General features: G+C 42.3%; 1 protein-coding gene across 1 annotated transcript in view; it reads left to right on the top strand.

The window, feature by feature from the left end:
* The first annotated feature begins 300 nt into the window (after window positions 1–300).
* The window catches only part of LOC128545374 (CXADR-like membrane protein), a 39804-nt gene continuing 20650 nt past the window's right edge, over window positions 301–19454 (top strand). Inside the window, exon 1 of the mRNA XM_053515590.1 lies at window positions 301–554. Within this exon, the coding sequence (XP_053371565.1) occupies window positions 500–554 (55 nt within the window). The 5' untranslated portion in view covers window positions 301–499. The remainder of the gene's footprint in view (window positions 555–19454) is intronic.

Raw genomic sequence — 19454 nt, 5'->3', positions numbered from 1 at the left:
GTAGAGGTCCCCACTTCTCCTCACACACACTCACACTCATACACACACACACACACCTTCGCGGGTCTCGCTCTGTGCATGAGTGTGTGTACAGTGTGTGTTTTAACGGGAGCGCACGCGAGGCAGGACGGAGCGCAGCATCCGCTTCAGAGAGAGAGACAGAGAGGGAGAGAGAGAGAGAGAGACAGAGAGACACAGAGAGAGAGACAGAGAGAGAGAGACAGAGAGAGAGAGAGACAGAGGGAGAGAGACAGAGAGAGAGAGAGAGACAGAGGGAGAGAGACAGAGAGAGAGAGAGAGACAGAGAGAGGGAGACAGAGAGGGAGACACGCGGCGGAACTTTCAGGCTTTTTTCCCGCCGGTTCGGTTCTCCCTGGCGGAGAGAGGATGCTCAGAAGACGAAGAGACTGAGCTCTGATCCGGTTTTTCTCTTTAAGACTCATGAACCGGGCTCGTCCTGAGCGCGCGATCTCATCAGGTCTTTCCCGGGACTCTCGCGATGTCCGCCGCCCGTGCGTCCCTCCCGCTCGCGCTCCGGCTGCTGCTGCTGCTGGGTGAGTCTGAGCTTCTGCATGGAGGGATGGATGGATGGAGGGACTCTGAGTCCTGATAGTATATAAGTTATACATGTAAAGTAATAAACATAACATCAATGTTTAATATAAATATAAGTTAAAACAAGTTTGCATTAGACATTACGCACAAAGTACAACTTTACTCTATTAACATACTGTATGTTTCTTTATTTCATTTTTCTTTTTTTTTTTTACTATAAATTGATTAATGATGAACTTTTTGTTCTGTTGTGCATGTTTTTCAAATGCGTATATATTAATTATTAATTAACCTATATGTAAAATAATGTGCATGGTAATTTATTGAGGAAAAGAACTGCATTCCTACATTTGTTTATTAGTTAACCCTTGACTTCCTGTATCACATACGTACTGTAAATATTTTGTGTACTTGTTTACGGACTTTGTTTGGAACGGTATACACACGACACTTTTTACAGCATGTTTGTAATTTCAAGTTCATGGCATGAACTTTTTATGCACATGAATACAATGACAAAAGAAATTATTCTATTTATTTATTTATTTATTTATTTTTTATTGTACTTAATTTGTTTTGTTTATATGAATGTGGTATTAAGCATTTTTGCCAGTTTATTTATTTCCCATAGTCCTTTTATAATGATTTATATTTAGTTTGTTTATATGAAAGTGCCATTATGGCTCATTGTCCACTATTTATTTATTTATTTATTTATTTACCCAAATTTCTTTCTTTTTTCTTTCTTTCTGATAATCATTTCATAATGATATTTATTCCTATTTTCCTTCATAGGAATGTGGCAATATGCTTTTTTAAATTTTTTTATTTAGGCTATTTATTTATTTATTTATTTATTTATTTATTTATTTGTTTGTTTGTTTTATTTTGTGACTGCAGTGTCTCCAATGTTTTCCATTTTCACTGGCTTCCTACAAAGTAAAAAAAAGTAATGAATTTAGTATTATTATTTTACTTATTTATTTGTTTAACATAATAATTTATTTACCTTTTATTATATTAGGCTTTGATGACATGTTATAAATGTTTCTTATTACTTATTATTATTATTATCTTTATTATAATTAGTTTGATTAGATTTAGGCTCTGGTACTGTGCGACATTTTAATTCATAAAATTAATGAATCAGTGTGTAGGTGTGTAGTTGTGTAGGTGTGTGGTAGATGCGTAGGTGCGTAGTGGATGCGTAGGTGGGTAGGTGCGTAGTTGTGTACGTGTGTAGTAGATGCGTAGGTGCGTAGTAGGTGCGTTAGTGGGTAGATGCGTTGGTGGGTAGGTGTGTAGTAGATGCGAGGTGGGTTGGGGGGTAGGGGTCCAGTAGATGCGTAGGTGGATTGGTGCGTTGGTGGGTAGGTGTGTAGTAGATGCGAGGTGGGTTGGTGCGTAGATGTGTAGGGGCGTAGGAGTTGCTGGCTGACTCACCCACCAGCTATGATTTTATTTGATGGGTTTTGAACTGTTGTTTAATTCATCAGCAGCGTGACTCGCAGTCAGTTGGAGACAGATAGTTTCTCTGGTTCTGTGATTTATCGCTCTGCCTCATGCTGCAGACTTGCCGACATTGCGAGACTCATTGCGTTGTTGAATCATGACCTGACTCTGGAGCCCGACTCCATCCCATTGGGAATTTCAGCAGGGAACGCGACTGTCCATTAGGGCAGAACTGAAGAACTGCCTCAGCCGAGTTTTACAGATGGGCTCTTAGGCTTTGCTGGGGAAAGACATGAAAACAGGGGCAGTTCTGCAGAAATCCATCAAACATGGTCCTGTATGTCTGCCGTTCATCTATATTCAGTACACTCAAACTCAAAGAGGCTCAAAGACACTTCCTTTATACATTGTCTGTCTTTTCTATACCATACCATGCTGCCAATAAAATACCACACTGTCCACACCATACCATACAATACCACTCTGCCCCACACTGTCCACACTATACCACATTGCCCATCCCATACCACACTGCCTATACCATACCATAGTGCCCCAGACCATACCATACTGCCCCTCACACATTAATTCTAATTAATATTGTCCTTTTTAAAGCTGCTCTAACGTAAGTGATACTGTGGTATAAGAAGATGGGTGGTAGAAACAGCATCTCTGCTAATCCTCTCAGCCCTGAGGACTTGAAATGATTTCATTCTGCACACGTATTGATTTATTTCGACTGCAGTACTGCACGATAAACAGTAACTGAAGTTACAGAAGAAGTTAAAGATGAGTTAAGGACTATATTTAGAGCTGGATCTCCGGGGGCAGCCGGGGTGTCTGTCAGGGCACAACCAGAGGTTAAGAAGTGACGTCTTGCTCCACACCAGCCCTGTTCTTTACTCTCTAATCTCTCCTTTCTCTCTTCTGCACTCAGACTTCCTCATCCAAACGACTGGAATAACAACAGCTCTGTAATTAAATGTATAGAACAGCCTAGCCTGCTTGGCCCTGCGTGTTTGTGCCACGACCTCTCGAGCTGATTAGCATTAGCGCCAGGTTCCATGAGGTACATTGGAAGGCGAACAGCTTGGCACCTGACCCTCCATTAATTAGTCATTCTGGTTCTTCTTTTCATTCATGAACTAATTAGTGCACTGGACTAATGCTAACCTCTAGCTGCTGCTAATACCACACTAGCTCTGCATCTAAATGGAACAGTATGTAATAAATGGGATTTTTTTTTAAATCATATAAGAAGATGATTTGTATGTATGGTGCATTTATATAAACAAACTCCAGAATGGCGTTTGAAGGCGTGGCCTTTTGTCAGTCGCTGGGAAGGAGGTGTGGCGTTTGTACATCAGTGCTGAAAGGGAGGCGGGGTTGCTGTGTCTGTTAGTTCTTGTGAAGGAGGCGTGGTCTTTCACTTATCTAAAAATAATAAAAAATTAAAACAAACATGTGCTATATCTGGTGATATTAAAACAGCAATGAAACAATCAAGGCACATCATGGAGGTGTAACAGCATGTAGGAGAATGACAGGCTGTGTGTGTGTGTGTGTGTGTGTGTGTGTCTGGTGGGAGGACGTGGATGCCACTCTGATTTGGCCAAGCGCTCTGACACGGCTCTCGGTGAGCGGCGTCTCCCTGCTGAGATGTGCTCTGCTAATTAAAGACAGCAGTACGTCCCTCTGGGGGGGGTAACACACACACACACACACAAACTTACTCTATGTGAAGCCGGACTTAACGCACAGAGCTCAGAAATAGCCGTTAGCAGACACTTTTATTAGAAAGCACGCTCTGCAGGAGGGATGTGCTACTGGAGCTAGTACGACTCCCCAGAGTGAAGTTCAGAGAACTTTCATAAAAGTAGCTGACACACACACACACACACACACACACACACACTCATCTCATCACTCCAAGCTTTACGTTTGATCCTCTCAAAGTTCATCTTGTCCTGGGGACATGGGGAGTGTTCTGAATGACTTTGCTCTGTGTGTGATGTTGATTACAGATTTTGTAAACTTTAGGGGAAACATGGATGCACTTTAATGATGTGTACACTTCTGAAACAAATATTTGATCAAAGAGAAGAATGTGTCGAGAAAGATTTTAATCTGAAAAGTTGCATTACCAACACCAGTAATACCCCTATCTCACCTGCGCGGTTTTGCGCGGTGGCTGTGAGTACGGTTCATCATGATTCACCGCAGATTTTGGCACTGTGAGTACATTTCCATCTTTACTTAAAAAAAAACAAAACTTTAAAACATGTTTAAATTTTTTTGGTGGCCCTCGCGGAAGCTTGCGGATCCTGCAGAACATAAGCGGAACGTCAGCAGGCAATCGCGGCAGCTCACAGTGCCTAACACCGCATCTCACCGTGGGTCAAACTGCATAGGTGAGATAGGGGTATAAGGAAGACTCACTCTCCCTTATTCACGGCGGTAATGCAACTTACTGGATGCCAATCACCATAGAACAACATGAAAGACCTCTGCGTCAAGTCAGTTATATTGAAAGAGGCGTGGCCTCTGTGTCAGTCGGTCATAATGAAGAAGGTTTGGCCTAGAGAAGGCAGTAAAGTACTGAGTCACATCTTTGTTGTTAAACAGACACACACCATAAAATATTTTCTAGAACATTCTTCTCTGACACAGAGGCCACGCCTCCTTCATTATGACTGATGAACACAGAGGCCACGCCTCCTTCATTATGACTGATGAACAGAGGCCACGCCTCCTTCATTATGACTGATGAACACAGAGGCCACGCCTCCTTCATTATGACTGATGAACACAGAGGCCACGCCTCCTTCATTATGACTGATGAACACAGAGGCCACACCTCCTTCATTATGACTGACACTAACCTGGGCCATGCTTCTCCTCTGCGACCAGTAGACTCTCTAGCACAGAAGTCCCCCCTCTGACATAGGCATCTACAATGGCCACACCTCCACGCCCATTTCATATAGACCGAAATATACGGAGGTAACAACATCTCAATGTTGTAACCACCCCTTCTCCATAGAGAGGCCACACCATAATTATCAGGTGCTGACATACATAGCAGACACGCCCCTTATTTGAGACTGAAATGTACAACAGACAGACTTCCTTCTTTAGTTACTGACACGGAGGCCACGCCTCTAACTGATATACAGAGAGTCTGCGCCCCTCTCAGCTAAACTGGGAGGCAAAGTGGCCCGCCCCCTTTTAATACTGGGATGAGCAGCATTGATAAAAAAAAAATACAGTCGAAAGGCTCAATTTCATTAAGGGGGATCTGTTTAATGACCCGGAAACAAACCGAAATAGTGGCACCATCTGCTCAGGCCCGGCCAAGAGGAACGAAAAAGAGCGAGAGAGCAAGGGGAGGGGAGTGCTAACATTAGCTCTCTGGAGTTTAGGCTCAGGTTAAATGTGAAAATGTAACACACACACACACACACACACGTATATACTGTATAAACAAATCAATCCCTGTTTTGTGGCATAAAAGCTTTTGGTGATTTATCGTTTAGATAAATGAGCGTAAGGCTAAACGTCTGCTTTGGTGATCGTTCTTAATCTCGGAGATGAGGTAAACCTCCGCAGATATTCACTCTGCTCTTATTCATCTTTCCATAAACAACAGAGTTGAATTCAGGGTGGCTGAAAAGAAGCACATGCTTTTAATAAAGCTGTGTGTTTTCTCTACAAACATTCTCCTCAGGTAGCCTCGAGCTAACGCTCCCCTCCCCCCCCCCCCCCCCCACCCCCGCCGTGAAGCAGAGCAGCCAAGCGAGCTCATAAATCCGAGGAAAATATTTACATAAACTTTCACAAACGCTGCAATCCACGTCTTTCTTTTCTTCAGAACGTCAGCCATGTTAAATAAGTTCATTATGCTAACGAAATATGATCGTCCATTTTCAGGGTAATTTCAGGGTAATTTTGAATCTGACAGAATTACCCATAATGCACTGTGAGTAATGGAAATACATTTTATAACAGAGCTGATCTCACCCTTCGTCCTTTCTCAGTTTGGTTTAATCTTGTGAGGTTGTGGTTTAAGATTAGCTTGTTGCTAAGTGAAGAAAAATGAATGATGACGCTAACTACGAGTTGTACTTGTTTAGCATCGCATTAGCTGTGGTAGCAAGAGTTTTACTAACATTAACATGATATAAAACACTCTGTTATTTTTTGTCACCTCATAGCTAGCCTGCTAGCTAGTAAAATGTTATTAAGATAGTGTAACTGTTGAAACAATGCCCGCTTTTTCTTTCACTACTTTGCTATAAAACTTTTCGTGAACTGTGATAAATATTATTATAAAGTCTTATAAACTAGCTTGCTAGCTGGAAAAATTCATCTCACATACTTAAGCTTGCTAAGCTACAATAACTCAAAGGTTAACTCTATACTCTACTGATGTACTCTAGGATCTGTATTATTCATGATTAGCTGTGAGCAATTGATTTACGAATATTGTCTAATAAGAAAACTAGAAATTATATTTCAATTCACTCGATAAAAATTAAGCCTTGTCTTGATTTACGTAATATGCTACAGCTTGTATGTTAGTCATGTATTAATTTTTTCTTTAACGTCTTTCTTTTTACGTTCAATGCTAGATTTTAGGATCCACTTTTGCTTTTGTTCCTACAGCTAGCGCACCAAGTGGACGCACACAGGTGGTTGGAATTATCTGAAATCATTCGAGGAGGGCGAAGCAAATCAGGTCTTCCTGTTTACTCCTCCTCAGTCTGGCAGCAATTTAGGCGCTCATCTCGCACACACCTTTTTTGTGTTTTTTTTTTTTTTTTTGCAAGCAGCGAGTGTCTGTCTGTCTGAAGTCGCTTCATTTCAGAGAAAGAATGCAGGTTGCACATAATTCCCTTTGGAGTGGGTTTCACTCCTCCAAGATAACACTATATATATATATATACTGTAGATCATTCCACTGGTCACATGTTTAGTATGAAATTATATCAGCTGATTTACCCATAGACTGGAGAGGACGAACCCTCTGTGACGTCACCCACGGGTTTCCTGAAGACCAGGCTTTAAGCTCAACTGTGGGTTGACAAGAAGTTAGACATAGGACTCTATGGGGTTTGACTTACTTTTGGACCCTTGTGGTAATTTGAGGAACTGCATGATTTGCCACTCATTTTATTCAGAACCAACGTCTGCTTCATGGATTTACGCAAAAGATCACAAGGCGAAGACGAGCATTTTCAATAGCATTCGGGAATTGATCGACTAGGTCACTTGTGCACAAGGACAAATCTTGTGGCCTTAATTACTGACAGGAAATCAATTTCAATCCATTCCTTGTCTTGTGGAGTCACGCCCGAAGGGGCCAGAGCTGCTGAAATGGCACAAGGTAAACCCAAAACCAAGGTTTATTTACTGTTAAAATTTAATCATACACACCCTTAAAAATGACATCCTTGTTTTTGGTTATGTGTAAAAGTTTCATTGGCCTGGCGTTCAGCTCAGACATGCATTTCCTACACACAGCGCCTGCTCGAAATAGCTTGCGTTGCTCTGAAAGCCTCTACTTGAACGGACACCCATTATGTCAAAGCCGGTGGTTAATGCAGGTGCCGTCGCGTTTCCACCACCTCCATGTGCTAAGCCGTCGGATCTCCTGTGTTTATTCCAGGCTCCTTTACCTTCCTGCTTATGCAGTTTGACAGTGTAACTGCAGTGGAGAACCGGAGGTCTCTGCCTGTGCGGGTGTCTAGCTCGGCGTGTGCTCGCGTGTGACATTTAGGAAACAACATGCCGTTAAGAGAAAAGGACGCAGGAGTGATGCTTGTGTCGGGTTAAAGGAGACTCAACACAATTTTAAGAATCTATTACTTTCACGCTCTGCAGGGGAAATGGTGACGCAGGTCTACGGTGCATTTAGATGCGTTTTTGTTTCTATAGTAACAGCTTGTATGCGATGGATGTCGCATTCTTACTAAGACTGATAATCTGTTCAATTATGCATTGTTTTTTAAACGATTTTGTAAGGAGTCTCCAGTTTCAGTAATGAAGGACTTTCCCCTTTGCAGTTTCTCAGTCACATGACAAGCTTTTTTTAAATGTCTAAAGGGTAAAAAAAAAGGGTGAGACCTGTTTATAACCGAAGTGAGAACAAAAGCCTGTTTTCCAAATTAAATCGAAACGGATAACGATTAAAAAAGGAATCATCGTTAGCATTTACTGTGGTATAAGAGCAATAAAACACTCCATGACGTGCTGTTATTGGAAAACAATCAGCCATGGTGATGGAGCGATAACCCCGCTTAATTACACCACCCTACTTTTTGATTATTTTCCTATAACAGCACGACGCAGAGTGTTTTATTTCTTTCATTTCATTCGATTCCATAACTCATACAGCGCCACCATTAACCGAATGAGTTCCTGCTGGTTTATAAACTCACAGTCTCATGCGTCCTCACAGCCCCTGAGGGTTTCGCTGAAGAAATGCTAATTGGTCGAGCAGACGTCTTCTTAAAACGCATTAGCCTCATCAGCAGCGTATCACCTCTGTGCTTCACAAACAGAGCTAAATGGAAGCGCAGGACGTCTCCGTTCCATAAGCCGCTCGTTAACAAGCCAATTAAATCCACCCATGCTGGGGCTGGAGGGGACAAATGGGGTAAAATGCTAACTCAGCTAAATGGCTGCTGATTCTTTAAGTAAAATAAAATAATGCAGCTTTTTTTCCCTTTTTTTTTACCACCTAAGCTGCTTACTCTTCTGAAGGAAGAATCGTATTAAGCAGTTTTGTGCCGTAACACAGCTTGAGGAATCATCTTTCGCCAGCATGATAATTGCCAGGGTGTGTGTTTTAGCCGCTTAATAACACGAGCTGCTTTACTGAAGTGGCGAGCCACTCTCTGGCTAATGTGGACTTGGACACGACACAAGAAGTCCTCCATCCCTCCTGTTCACTATTAGCATTAGCTTTTATGTTGGGTTCTGTTGGATACTGCTCAGCCTCATTCTTGCACTTTATGCCACCTGCTGCTTAGCCGATGCTAATGTTGTTGCATAATGTAATAGCTTTACATTAGCAAACGTAACATGATCAGTTGTGCACTACAGAGTGATTCTCTAGGCATTCATGAATGTTAGCACTGTTTACATTAACTTTGCCGTTTGGCTTCTGCTGCATCTAGCAATGCGGCTAAATGTCTTTGGACTACTCGTGTTAAAATATACTTTAAGAGCATTGTTAGCAATGCGTAGGACATTGCACAGGCTAAGATGGACCCATGGAACATTTTTCTAGCTAGGTAGAAATAGTTTGTGCATCAAAAGAGTTTCCAAATGTCTAGAAATGCATAATGTTATCTTTAAACTAGCCAGACAAGCCATTTCCCCGTGACATGAGAGCTAGTCAGGATGGTGCAAGCCTGTTTTACGTGGGCGCTAACAAGAGAAAAGCCAACACAGCATCCTGGAAATGTGCTAACACCGTGTTGCTCTGTCACTTTGCTCGCTCTGTGCTGTTATCCAGGTCATCATTACAGGCCGCCTTCTGTCCACCCCTGCTGAGAAACAAGACACCTACCTGAGTGTGCTCCCACACACACACACACACACACACACACAGGGTATGATGCGGTATTTCATTTACGCCTTTCAGCTTCTGTCCATAATCACCCACGTTACTTCTTCTATCACTCTTCTTCACGATCATTCCCGCTGCATGTCAGCACTGCGCACTTCAACGGCAGCCGTATGTCACTCGTCTCGACACGGCGGTAAAACTGGAAGGGGGGAGGGGGGGGATTTTTCTCAAGTACCTGTACACTGCAGGGTCAGGTGGAAAAAATAATATTTATAGTGCTGTGAAAAAAAATTTCATTATTGGTTACACTTGAGATCATCAAACTAATTTGTGATTTGCGATAACTGGCAACGATCCTTTCACATCGCTGTGGAGGAGGCCGGCCGCTCCAAAACCTTAAATTTGTATTTTTTGAGGCATTCCCAAGTGGACTTGCTGGTGTGTTTCACCAATGTTTATGTCTATGTGTGTTTTGTTTCCTCCTTTTTTCTTTTACAATTATTTCTAAAACTCCAATGTCAACCATCTGCTGTATGACTTCTCGTTCTGAACGAACTGTCGCTAGTCACCTCTGTCAGTGGCGCTGTGATAGAAAATGAATTGACACCTTCTGGCCAATCAGAATCGAGGATTTCACAGTGCTGTGATGTAATGATCATAATGGATGTTCTTCTTCTTCTTATTTTTTTTATTATTATTACAGATGACAGGTAAAAGCAGGACAAATAAAAAAACTCCTCTACGATTCTTTTTTGACAGTTTTCACCTGATCTACACTTTCTCTCTCTCTCTCTCTCTCCGTCTCTCCATCTCTGTCTCTCTCTCGGGTGTATTGAGTTCTCTGGTATCGAGCGCTGCCTGTACTGCACACTGCCGGTAATATAACCTTCCCATCACCTTACTGTACACACTTTTCTACACTCTGTCTCTCTGTGAGCGTGCGTGTGTGTGCTGGCGTTTTGATGAACGTACCACCTCTATGTGCTAATGAGAGGCATGACTCAGCTTACGTGCTGCGATCAGGCTTCTCATGTCCTGCAGAATGCTGACATGGCAGCGAGAGAGAGATAGAGATAGAGAGAGAGAGAGAGAGAGAGAGGGGGGCGAACGTATTCATTTGAAGCTCTCAGAGAAAAATTAAATGATGAATAGGTGTCCTTTTCTGTCAGAGCCTTTCTTTTCCCACCATCTGTACATCCATCCCTCCTTGTTTTTTTTTCCTGGTTCATTCCCCTGCCTCGTCTTCTTTACATCCATTACCCTTTTCTTCAATACCTTGTTTTTTTTTTGCACCAGTCTCTCCTTTCTTAGCATCTAATCTCTTTTCTTTTTAATTACCTCCATTCCTTCTTTTCCTCTATTTCCCATTCCATCTTCACCTCCATCTTTTCTCCTCTCTGTTTGTTCCCATTTGTCCATCATTTCACCCATTTCTGCCTCTTTCTCATTCCCCGTCTCCATTTTCTTTATCCATCATCCATCAGTTTCCTTCTTCACGTCGATACCTGCTTCTTGTACTTCACATTTGTCTCCTTTTTAGCTCAACTTCTGCCCTCTTTCTCAACCTCATCCCCATTAACTCATCTCTTGTTTTGCAGTTCCATCTGTTTGCTTTTTCATCATCTTTGCATTCATGTCTACTTTTATGTTTACTTCTATCTCACTTCTACCTCAATTTGCCTTCCTCTCCCTCCATCACTGCAGTGTTGGCACATCTCTCTTTCTCTCTCTCTTTCTCTCTCTCTCTCTCTCTCTCTCTCTTATAGTTCAACCAGCTCTAGTACTGCTGCTGCACTGTCGTCATATCTCTCTCTCTCTCTCTCTCTCTCTCTCTCTCTCACACACACAACTCCCATCATTGCTGCATAATCCTGTCCTCCATCTCAGACATTTTCATGAGTGGATATCCTCTTTAATATTAATGAGCCCCCCCAAACACACACACACACATACACACCGCAGCAGCGTTCGTTACATCATGAGGCTATTGTAAAATCCCCATGAGCGAAATGACACCGAGGCGACTCCACCTCCTGGAATGCCATCTATCTCTCCTCCTTAAGTCAGCAGCTTTTTAATCACTCGCTCTCCTCCTCCTCCGCGCTCCATTGATTGTTTAAGCGGCCTTACTGAGTCGATGCCAGGCTGCCGGATAGGTTCAGTTATTTCCTCACAAACGCACTGCAGCTACTCAGACGCATTGTCCGGGTTGCCAAATCCGTGCTGATTGAATCATAACAGCAAATACCCGGAACAGTCACTATGTGGCCAATTTGTACACGTCTGTCACGGTAGCGCTCAGATATTTTAATCTCAACAACTCGTGTAAATGGTTTCTACCACAAGAACTATAAAGCACTTGACTCACATCCATCCACAAACCTCAGTTTTTTTTCAAATAAAACTTCTCGCATACGCTCACTTTCTATACCAAAGTAAAATTGGCAACATTTTACATGTTTATTGTGTCATTTCCTGAGACAAGTTTTCTCCAGTTAAACTGTCATCAAAACCAATTTGGGGTATGTGAATATGTTTTAAAATGAACCATAATGTACAGTACAGTATGTCCTATTATACAACAAATCGTACGTCATTTACATTACACAGTCGTATTCCAGGTTACATCCCAATATTCATTAATGTGCTGAAAAGCCATACGGATTTTCTGAACTGAACAGTTTACAGTACTATTAAGAAACATGTGCATTCTGCTTTCTTATATTATATGATGCTGCATATCTTATGACTGTAGGGGGCACTTACTTTTGGAAAATACCTGGTTTAAGTACTGGAACCCTAACGATGGATGAGCATCATGTAGTTGAGATGATGTTAACTGTCAGGACGACGTTGTTTTTGAAAATTATAATGACTTTGACAAAACATTGAATAAACAACCCGAATGCAAGGTTCCAAGTACTGTACATCATGAAAACAGTCTAATTTGAAGGTTCATCTGGTGCATTTATGACAATTGTCATCCATTCGCACTACGTCCGAGCACATCCATGGTCCCTTAAGGTTCTAACATGGTTCCGGTCAGGGTTCCGGAGGTTGGGATGAATACAACAGCTTCCCGCACACCGTGTGTGTATCTAGTAACTAGTGTCGTAACTTTACCTCTCAGAGACCAAACTGCATCCTGTTTGCTTTCTCAGAACACATCTCAGACGCTAAGTAACCTTTTGTCTGCTTTCCAGTTTAATATTAGAGAAAATTGCTGTTGTCTGGTATTTTTTGTGGTTCTTGTTATGTATGCACACTGCTTTGACCGCTCAGGCTAACAGTGTGGTATTAATATTGTTTTGAAGTTGTTTTTGCAGCATTGTATTAGAGGGGTATTTGTTCAACTCTATCTCATCATCTTGTAGTCAATGTTCTTCTAATCATAAAACACAATAATATAAAAAAAAAAACACCCTAACCAATGTTGCCGATTTAACATCACTACGACTTTTTGACCACTAAAGATTCCTGCGAGCTTGCATGATTTAGATTTTAATTATTTGGTGGTTATACAAGCACTATATGTATTTAAATAAACAACCGTTTAATTTAGATGACGGAATTTACACAAAAAGGTAAAATGGCAAATAAAAAAATGCCGCCCATGTCTGTCTCCTGTCTCTTTCTAATTCCCAGTTTAACTCCTGGCTGTGAAGGTGCTGTTTAAAACCCTGGACGTGTTCATCAGGAGTGCGATGTTGCTGTTGGTGGCAAAGTCGGTTCCCCTTATTAGAACGCCACACAGCACGTTATCCTCGTCCCTGGTGGCCGGCGGTGTTTCTTTGAAATTCCGTCCAGTTTGCTGGCCTGATTTATTTTCCTTCACTTTTTAGAGAGCAAAGAGGGAAAAAAGGTGTGAGTGGCAATTAGTCTGGGAGTTCATTAGGAGGAAGAAGAAGAAAAAGAAGAAGAAAATATGCATGCAAGATTTTTAGAAGCATACGAAACAAGTCAGCTCTTTCTGATTAACCAGAAGGGAGAAATCGACAGCGCAAATCAAAACTTTTACAGAGACTTTACAGAGACACCTTTGAATGAGCTGGACCTCTCCAGATTTAGCTGCTTTCTTCATCACGCGTCGGAGACCATCAGTGTTGGATAGAGCTTCCATATGGAGCATTACCATCCAATTGGCCTTGCTGTTACTCAGCACACAGGCTGCAAGCCTGCGCGGACGGATTAGCGGCAGGTCGGGCTGTTATCAGCGGGTACCAGGATGTCTCCAGCAAGTCTGCGAAATACTACTGGTGCCATTGGCAGTGGAAAAGATCTTCCTCCCAGTCTGTTCAGCCTCTCTCCATGCAACCCTGTCAGCCGCAACATTCGCTGCTTTCCAGTAATCATGGAAATGGCAGGAACATTAAACAGACAACATATGCTGGCAGCATTTTTTTCTTTTTTTTTTCTCCAAAATTCTATTTGGTGAAATATATTTTAAGGTTGTGTTTGCAGTTCACGCTGCGCACTGAGAAGATTTCAACTTCACATCTTGCTAATATGTTGTCTAATCCAAGCTCTCATCCGTGTCCAGAAACATATGCCGTCATGTGAGCTCCGTCTGTCTATCGAAATGCTGACGCTTCATCTGGGGGCTCCAGCGACGCTGAAGCAACGCTGTTTTTCAACACACATGGCGGAACACAAAGCTGCTAAAACTGCAGGAATCATCAGACATTCCGGCTGAGATCAGGGAACCAGATATAATACAGATGGATTGCTATTTTAACCTTTCAGACTTACAACTCTACACCAGAGGACTGCACGTCGACAAAACTGCCGCGGATTCTGTTTGCTAAACGTTACTTGGCTTACGCTGACTATGGCTAGGCTAGTTTACTGTAGGTCCAAGTTAATTGCTTCCCCCCTTAGAATAGTTCATACCAATAGAATTGAATCACAGCTCCCGTAAGCATGTTTAAACAGCGGCATCGTTTTACGGACTCAGAGGGACACTTGGGCATTAGAGTTATGAATTGTTATCCGTAAGTTAAATATCGCGCCATTTTTCACGGACGGTAACACTATAACAAGCATGTCTAGTTAATCACCGTGTAACTGGGACATGGTGATGACTCGGGATAAGACTAAACAGTTTATAAACCCTGCCTCTGTGTATACCCAAAGACTTTCAGTGACTTATTGTTTCCCTGGATGAGAGAGGAAACCACCTCATAAGCTCCAGAGACATTTTATATACCTATACTTGTTTTGCTTTTCGCAAGCATGGCTTAGGGCAGTAGTGTTTAGCTTGCAATCATCCAATCAGCTTCAAGCACAGTTTCCCTGAACAGTTTGCTTCCGTGTAATACTTTCTGACACCGACAAGCACTTCGAGCAGATTTATCTTCTGTGCAGACGATGTGTAATCCCCCGGTGGAGTGTTTCCAGCATGACGAGACGCGTGGTTTATTAAATAATCAGACCGGCTTATCTTAATGAAGGGGCCTCACAGAGCACCCTGCTGCTTCGGGAGGAAGAAAGAGAGGGAGGGTAGGAGGAGGAGGAGGAGGACGGGAGTGATTTTTGGCACACAGCCGCAGCTGCTACTTTTGGCCACATGGCAGTTCCTTCATCCGAAACAGTTGCAGAGAGGAGCATGCTGAGTCCAGACATTGATTACATTAGGGAACTTTTCCATCGAAACAATCCTCCTCTTTTTTTCCTCCAGAGTCACCAGGTCTAGAGGCGATTGTTTTCTCCACTGCAGTCTCTGTCATTAACTCCGAAACCACAGTCTCTACAGCTCTTTAGACTTTCTGAGACAAATAGGAGGAAATGCCTGTCTCATGTTGTGTAACTGAAATCGGAACTCCTGCACCTTTTGTTTGTTCCCCTTTAATCTGCTTTTTTAATCTGCACATGTAAAAAATACAATGGAAATCTTAACCTTTTGAACTGTTCTGAAGGTAGAAATGGAGTACAGCACTTAAGGTATAAACAAGGGTACAGATCGGTCTTCCTTTTCCCTGACATTGTGTGTATGCAGGGGCTACTCATGCTGTATCAGACCTCCAGCATTCCTGGGTGAATTTTGTGTTTTTCTCCTTCTCCGTGTCCCTGGTGTCCCCCATCTCCCAAAAGCTCTCTAGGATATAAACAATAGATGTTGATGAAAGATGGACTGGTGTATAGCATTCAAACGTTGTTTTTGATAATATACATTTACGTTTTACATTTAGGCATTTGTCAGACACCGTTATTCAGAGCGACTTACATTTCTGTGGTGTAGTGTTTAGTACTGTCGCCTTGCACCTCCAGGGTCAGGGTTCGATTTCCGGCCAGGCTCGATTCTCGTCTCTGTGTGTGTGGAGTTTGCATGTTCTCCCTGTGCTTGGTGGGTTTCCTCCCACAGACCTGCAGATTAGGCTAAATGGCGTTCCCGTTGCCCGTAGTGTGTGAATGAGTGTGTGAGTATGTGTGTGTGCCCTGCGAATTAATTGGCACCTTGTCCTCGTGTCCTAAGCCTCCTGGGACAGGCTTCAGGTCCGCGCAACCCTGAACACAGGATATAGACAATGAGTGAGTGAGTATACATCTGAGCAGTTAAGGGTTAAGTGCCTTGCTCAAGGGCCCAACAGGGACAACTTGGTGGTTGTGGGATTTGAATATGGGACCTTCTGAACCGTAGTCCAATGCCTTAACCACTGAGCTATTATAATATATATGTGCATAGCATTACTGAGATCCACCAGAACAATGACAAAATAAACATATTTGAGAAGGTTTGATATTGAAAGGAAATGTAAGATGAACACAGTGTATAAAAATTCATCAATCATGATCCAGCGCTTTTGGATTCTCTACTCTACAAGTTTCTCTACTCATGGTCCTGGAGAACCTGCAGTTTGTATTTTTCTTGCCCTAAGCTGGTTTCTTAAATAAAATGAACTGTAAGAGAGAGAGAGAGAGAATAAAAAAATAAAAACAAGGTTTGTGAACTTTGTGCCATACACACTTTTTGGATCGTTTAAAAAAAAAAAACTCTGGAGCTGCATGGTGACCTCAAGGGGATGACTTTCACCTGGGAAAGTGGAGACCTTTAAAAGGTGCATAATTGGACCTTAAGGGCCACTGGAAAAGAAGATACTGTTTGGGGAAAAGAAACAGTAGCTTCTTTTCTGACACAATGTCAAGAATCCGAAGGCTGGAGCTCACTCTTGCCTTGTCATCCTTTATTCAGAAAGAAACGCCTCAGGCTCTGACAGACGAACGGCTTTAACGCGAAGAGGAGTGACTCTCGATATGAGTGTAAATGTCTCTCTGGCTCCTTTATTGTAAATTCTGCTAAGAACGAACGGAAAAGTGTCAAATCAAGAGATGCTTCTTGCTACACGAAATACAAGAATTGCCAATGTCCCGAAGTGGATATAGGTAGAAAAAAATGCCGCATTCTACAAAAAAATCAAGACATAAGAGGATTTCACGTGTTACTGCACAGTAAAAAAACAAGATAATGTAATTCTTGCTTGGTCTAGTACAGTACACTCACCCACTCATCATCTATACGGCTGTATCCTGTATACAGAGATATGGAGTTTATCCCAGGAGACTTAGGGCACGAGTCAGGGTACACCATGGATGGGGTGCCAAACCATTGCAGGGTACACACACACACACACACACACACACAAACACTCATTGACACACTACCAGCCATTTAGGAACAGCAGTTAGTCCATTCTACCGTATATGTGTCTTGTCTTGTGTCCCCGGAGGAAACCCACCAAATATGGGGAGAACATGCAAACTCCTAGCACACAGACCCGAGCCAGGAATCGAACCCAGACCATGGAAGTGCCGGATATTGGATATCACAAATTTCCTGAAATCCCCTTCCATTACCCAGTTCCTCGCAACTGCTTCATCCCAGCATTCAGTGAGCTTAGGGACTGAATTATCAAGAATAAATAAGCTGACCTTTGCTCAAGTTATGAATCACACATCAGTGGGGATGTGTGCGTGTGCGTGTGTGTGTGTGTGTGTGTGTGTGTGTGTGGAGGGATGGTTGGACACGGTTGAACAAATTTACAGGGGCCATGTGTAATAAACGCAGGGCAGCTCGGTGGGCAGAAGTGCTGAGGCTTGGAAAGTTCATGATCCATTAGCTAATAATTCAGCCAAATGGAGGACAGGAAGGGAAGAGATAGAGGACGCTCTGTCGATCCCGCACTGAGGCAGGGTTAGATTTGTGCTGTGGAGTCTTGGCATCAGTATGGTTGTTATGATGACCCTGCGCCCAGCGCGTCAGTATATAATGATGCCAATCACAATTAGCATCTGCTTCATTGGGAAAAGAAAAACCTCAGACAGATGTCTGTACCACGAACGAAATCTCTATACTACGCTGGACTTTTTATTTATTTGTTATTTCTTTACGGAGTGTCTGTTTTAACTAAACTCGCTGTCATCCAGAAACAACTGTCTGTTCTCCTGCCATTAAAGGAGCACTTCTCGCTAATGCCTGTATAAGGCGCGTGTGTGAAGCCGTCTGCGGGCCGCGTCCAAGCTGCACTACTCGGAGACGTCTCATCAGGTCATGACCCTCTTCTGCGAACACAAACAGTCCACTGGAATGCTTACTGTTCTGTCAGGGCAAAGATTTAAGACTTCAGAGCTTGGATGTGCTCTCGTTTATGGCTCCTCAGAGTTTTCCATAATGGTTTCAGATTTCTGACAAAAATAATACATACAGTATATACAGTATATATATTATTAAACTGAATTTTGAACATTATTAAATTGTATTTTCTAGTCTCCTTAAGGATAACTTATTACTACTCTCCTTGTTTACGGCAATACATCCTGCGGTTCGCCGGCGGTATAAAAAACGCCCGATGACATAGTAGCGTATTGTAAGCGTCACGCTCCCTCATGATGGTCAGTAATAGGGCCACGTGATCACTTTGTGTATTTGCTCATGACCTATACAACTTACGAACAAATTGGACTTACGAACATGCTCTCAGAACAGAAATCGTCTGTATGTTGGGGACTGTACACCTCATTTGTTCTGTGTATAAACAAGAGACCATTCCGACACCCCGTCGTGTGTGTGCATGCATGTTTTTGTTCGTTTATTTCTCGATAAGAAGATGCAATGAAGTGAGCTTGACAGAACTAGTGGTTTGTTCATCAGATTTTAAACTTAAATGGTGTAAATGGAGCTGCTGTTTGCTAGGAGTAAACAAGACCTCGTCATTGAACCGTAAAAGAAAAAAAAAAGATACAATTCGAGCGAGCCGTTAAGCAAAGATGTGAAAAATTTCGTAAGAGTGTTTCAGCTTAGTAAGCGGTGCTGCTGTCAGTCATGATTTACCCTGCTGTTTACTTAAAGCTTACTGACATTCAAGCTCGGAGATTAAAAATTAATTATCTGTAAAACGCATCGTCAAGCAGATGGCTAAGGATGAAGGTTTTCCAAAGCATGCAGGTTTTTCCTTTTTTTTTTTTTACTGTTACTTTTTCAACTCTTAGAGTTGCTAATTGAATCAAGGTGGTAAAGACATCAATCATTTAGAACTCATCATATGAACTGCAGCACGGTAGGTCTTCATAACCACATGTCAGGGCTATGACTGACCTTATGACTGTCGTTATTAAGTCGCTTTCTTATTTTCATGAAAACAGCCTTTTAAGGAGTCTTGTGTTTCAAAGGCATTTTACAGAAGACCGGAAGTCAACATGAACACTGGGTACAACTTTTAAATGCTACAAACCACTAAACCTGGAGACTCCTTCCATAAACGTTGTAAGTTTCATTAAAGAAAATTTTCACCATATATAATAAGATTTGTTTTAACACCAAAAAAAGGAACAAAGCTTTTTGCATATTTATTCCAGCAGATCTCTCCATAGATATTTG

This window comes from Clarias gariepinus, chromosome 17 (genome assembly GCF_024256425.1).
Source record: "Clarias gariepinus isolate MV-2021 ecotype Netherlands chromosome 17, CGAR_prim_01v2, whole genome shotgun sequence".
NCBI classification, from domain to species: domain Eukaryota; kingdom Metazoa; phylum Chordata; class Actinopteri; order Siluriformes; family Clariidae; genus Clarias; species Clarias gariepinus.
Note: the sequence above shows the minus strand (reverse complement) of the source record. Positions and strands in the feature narration are given on the sequence as shown.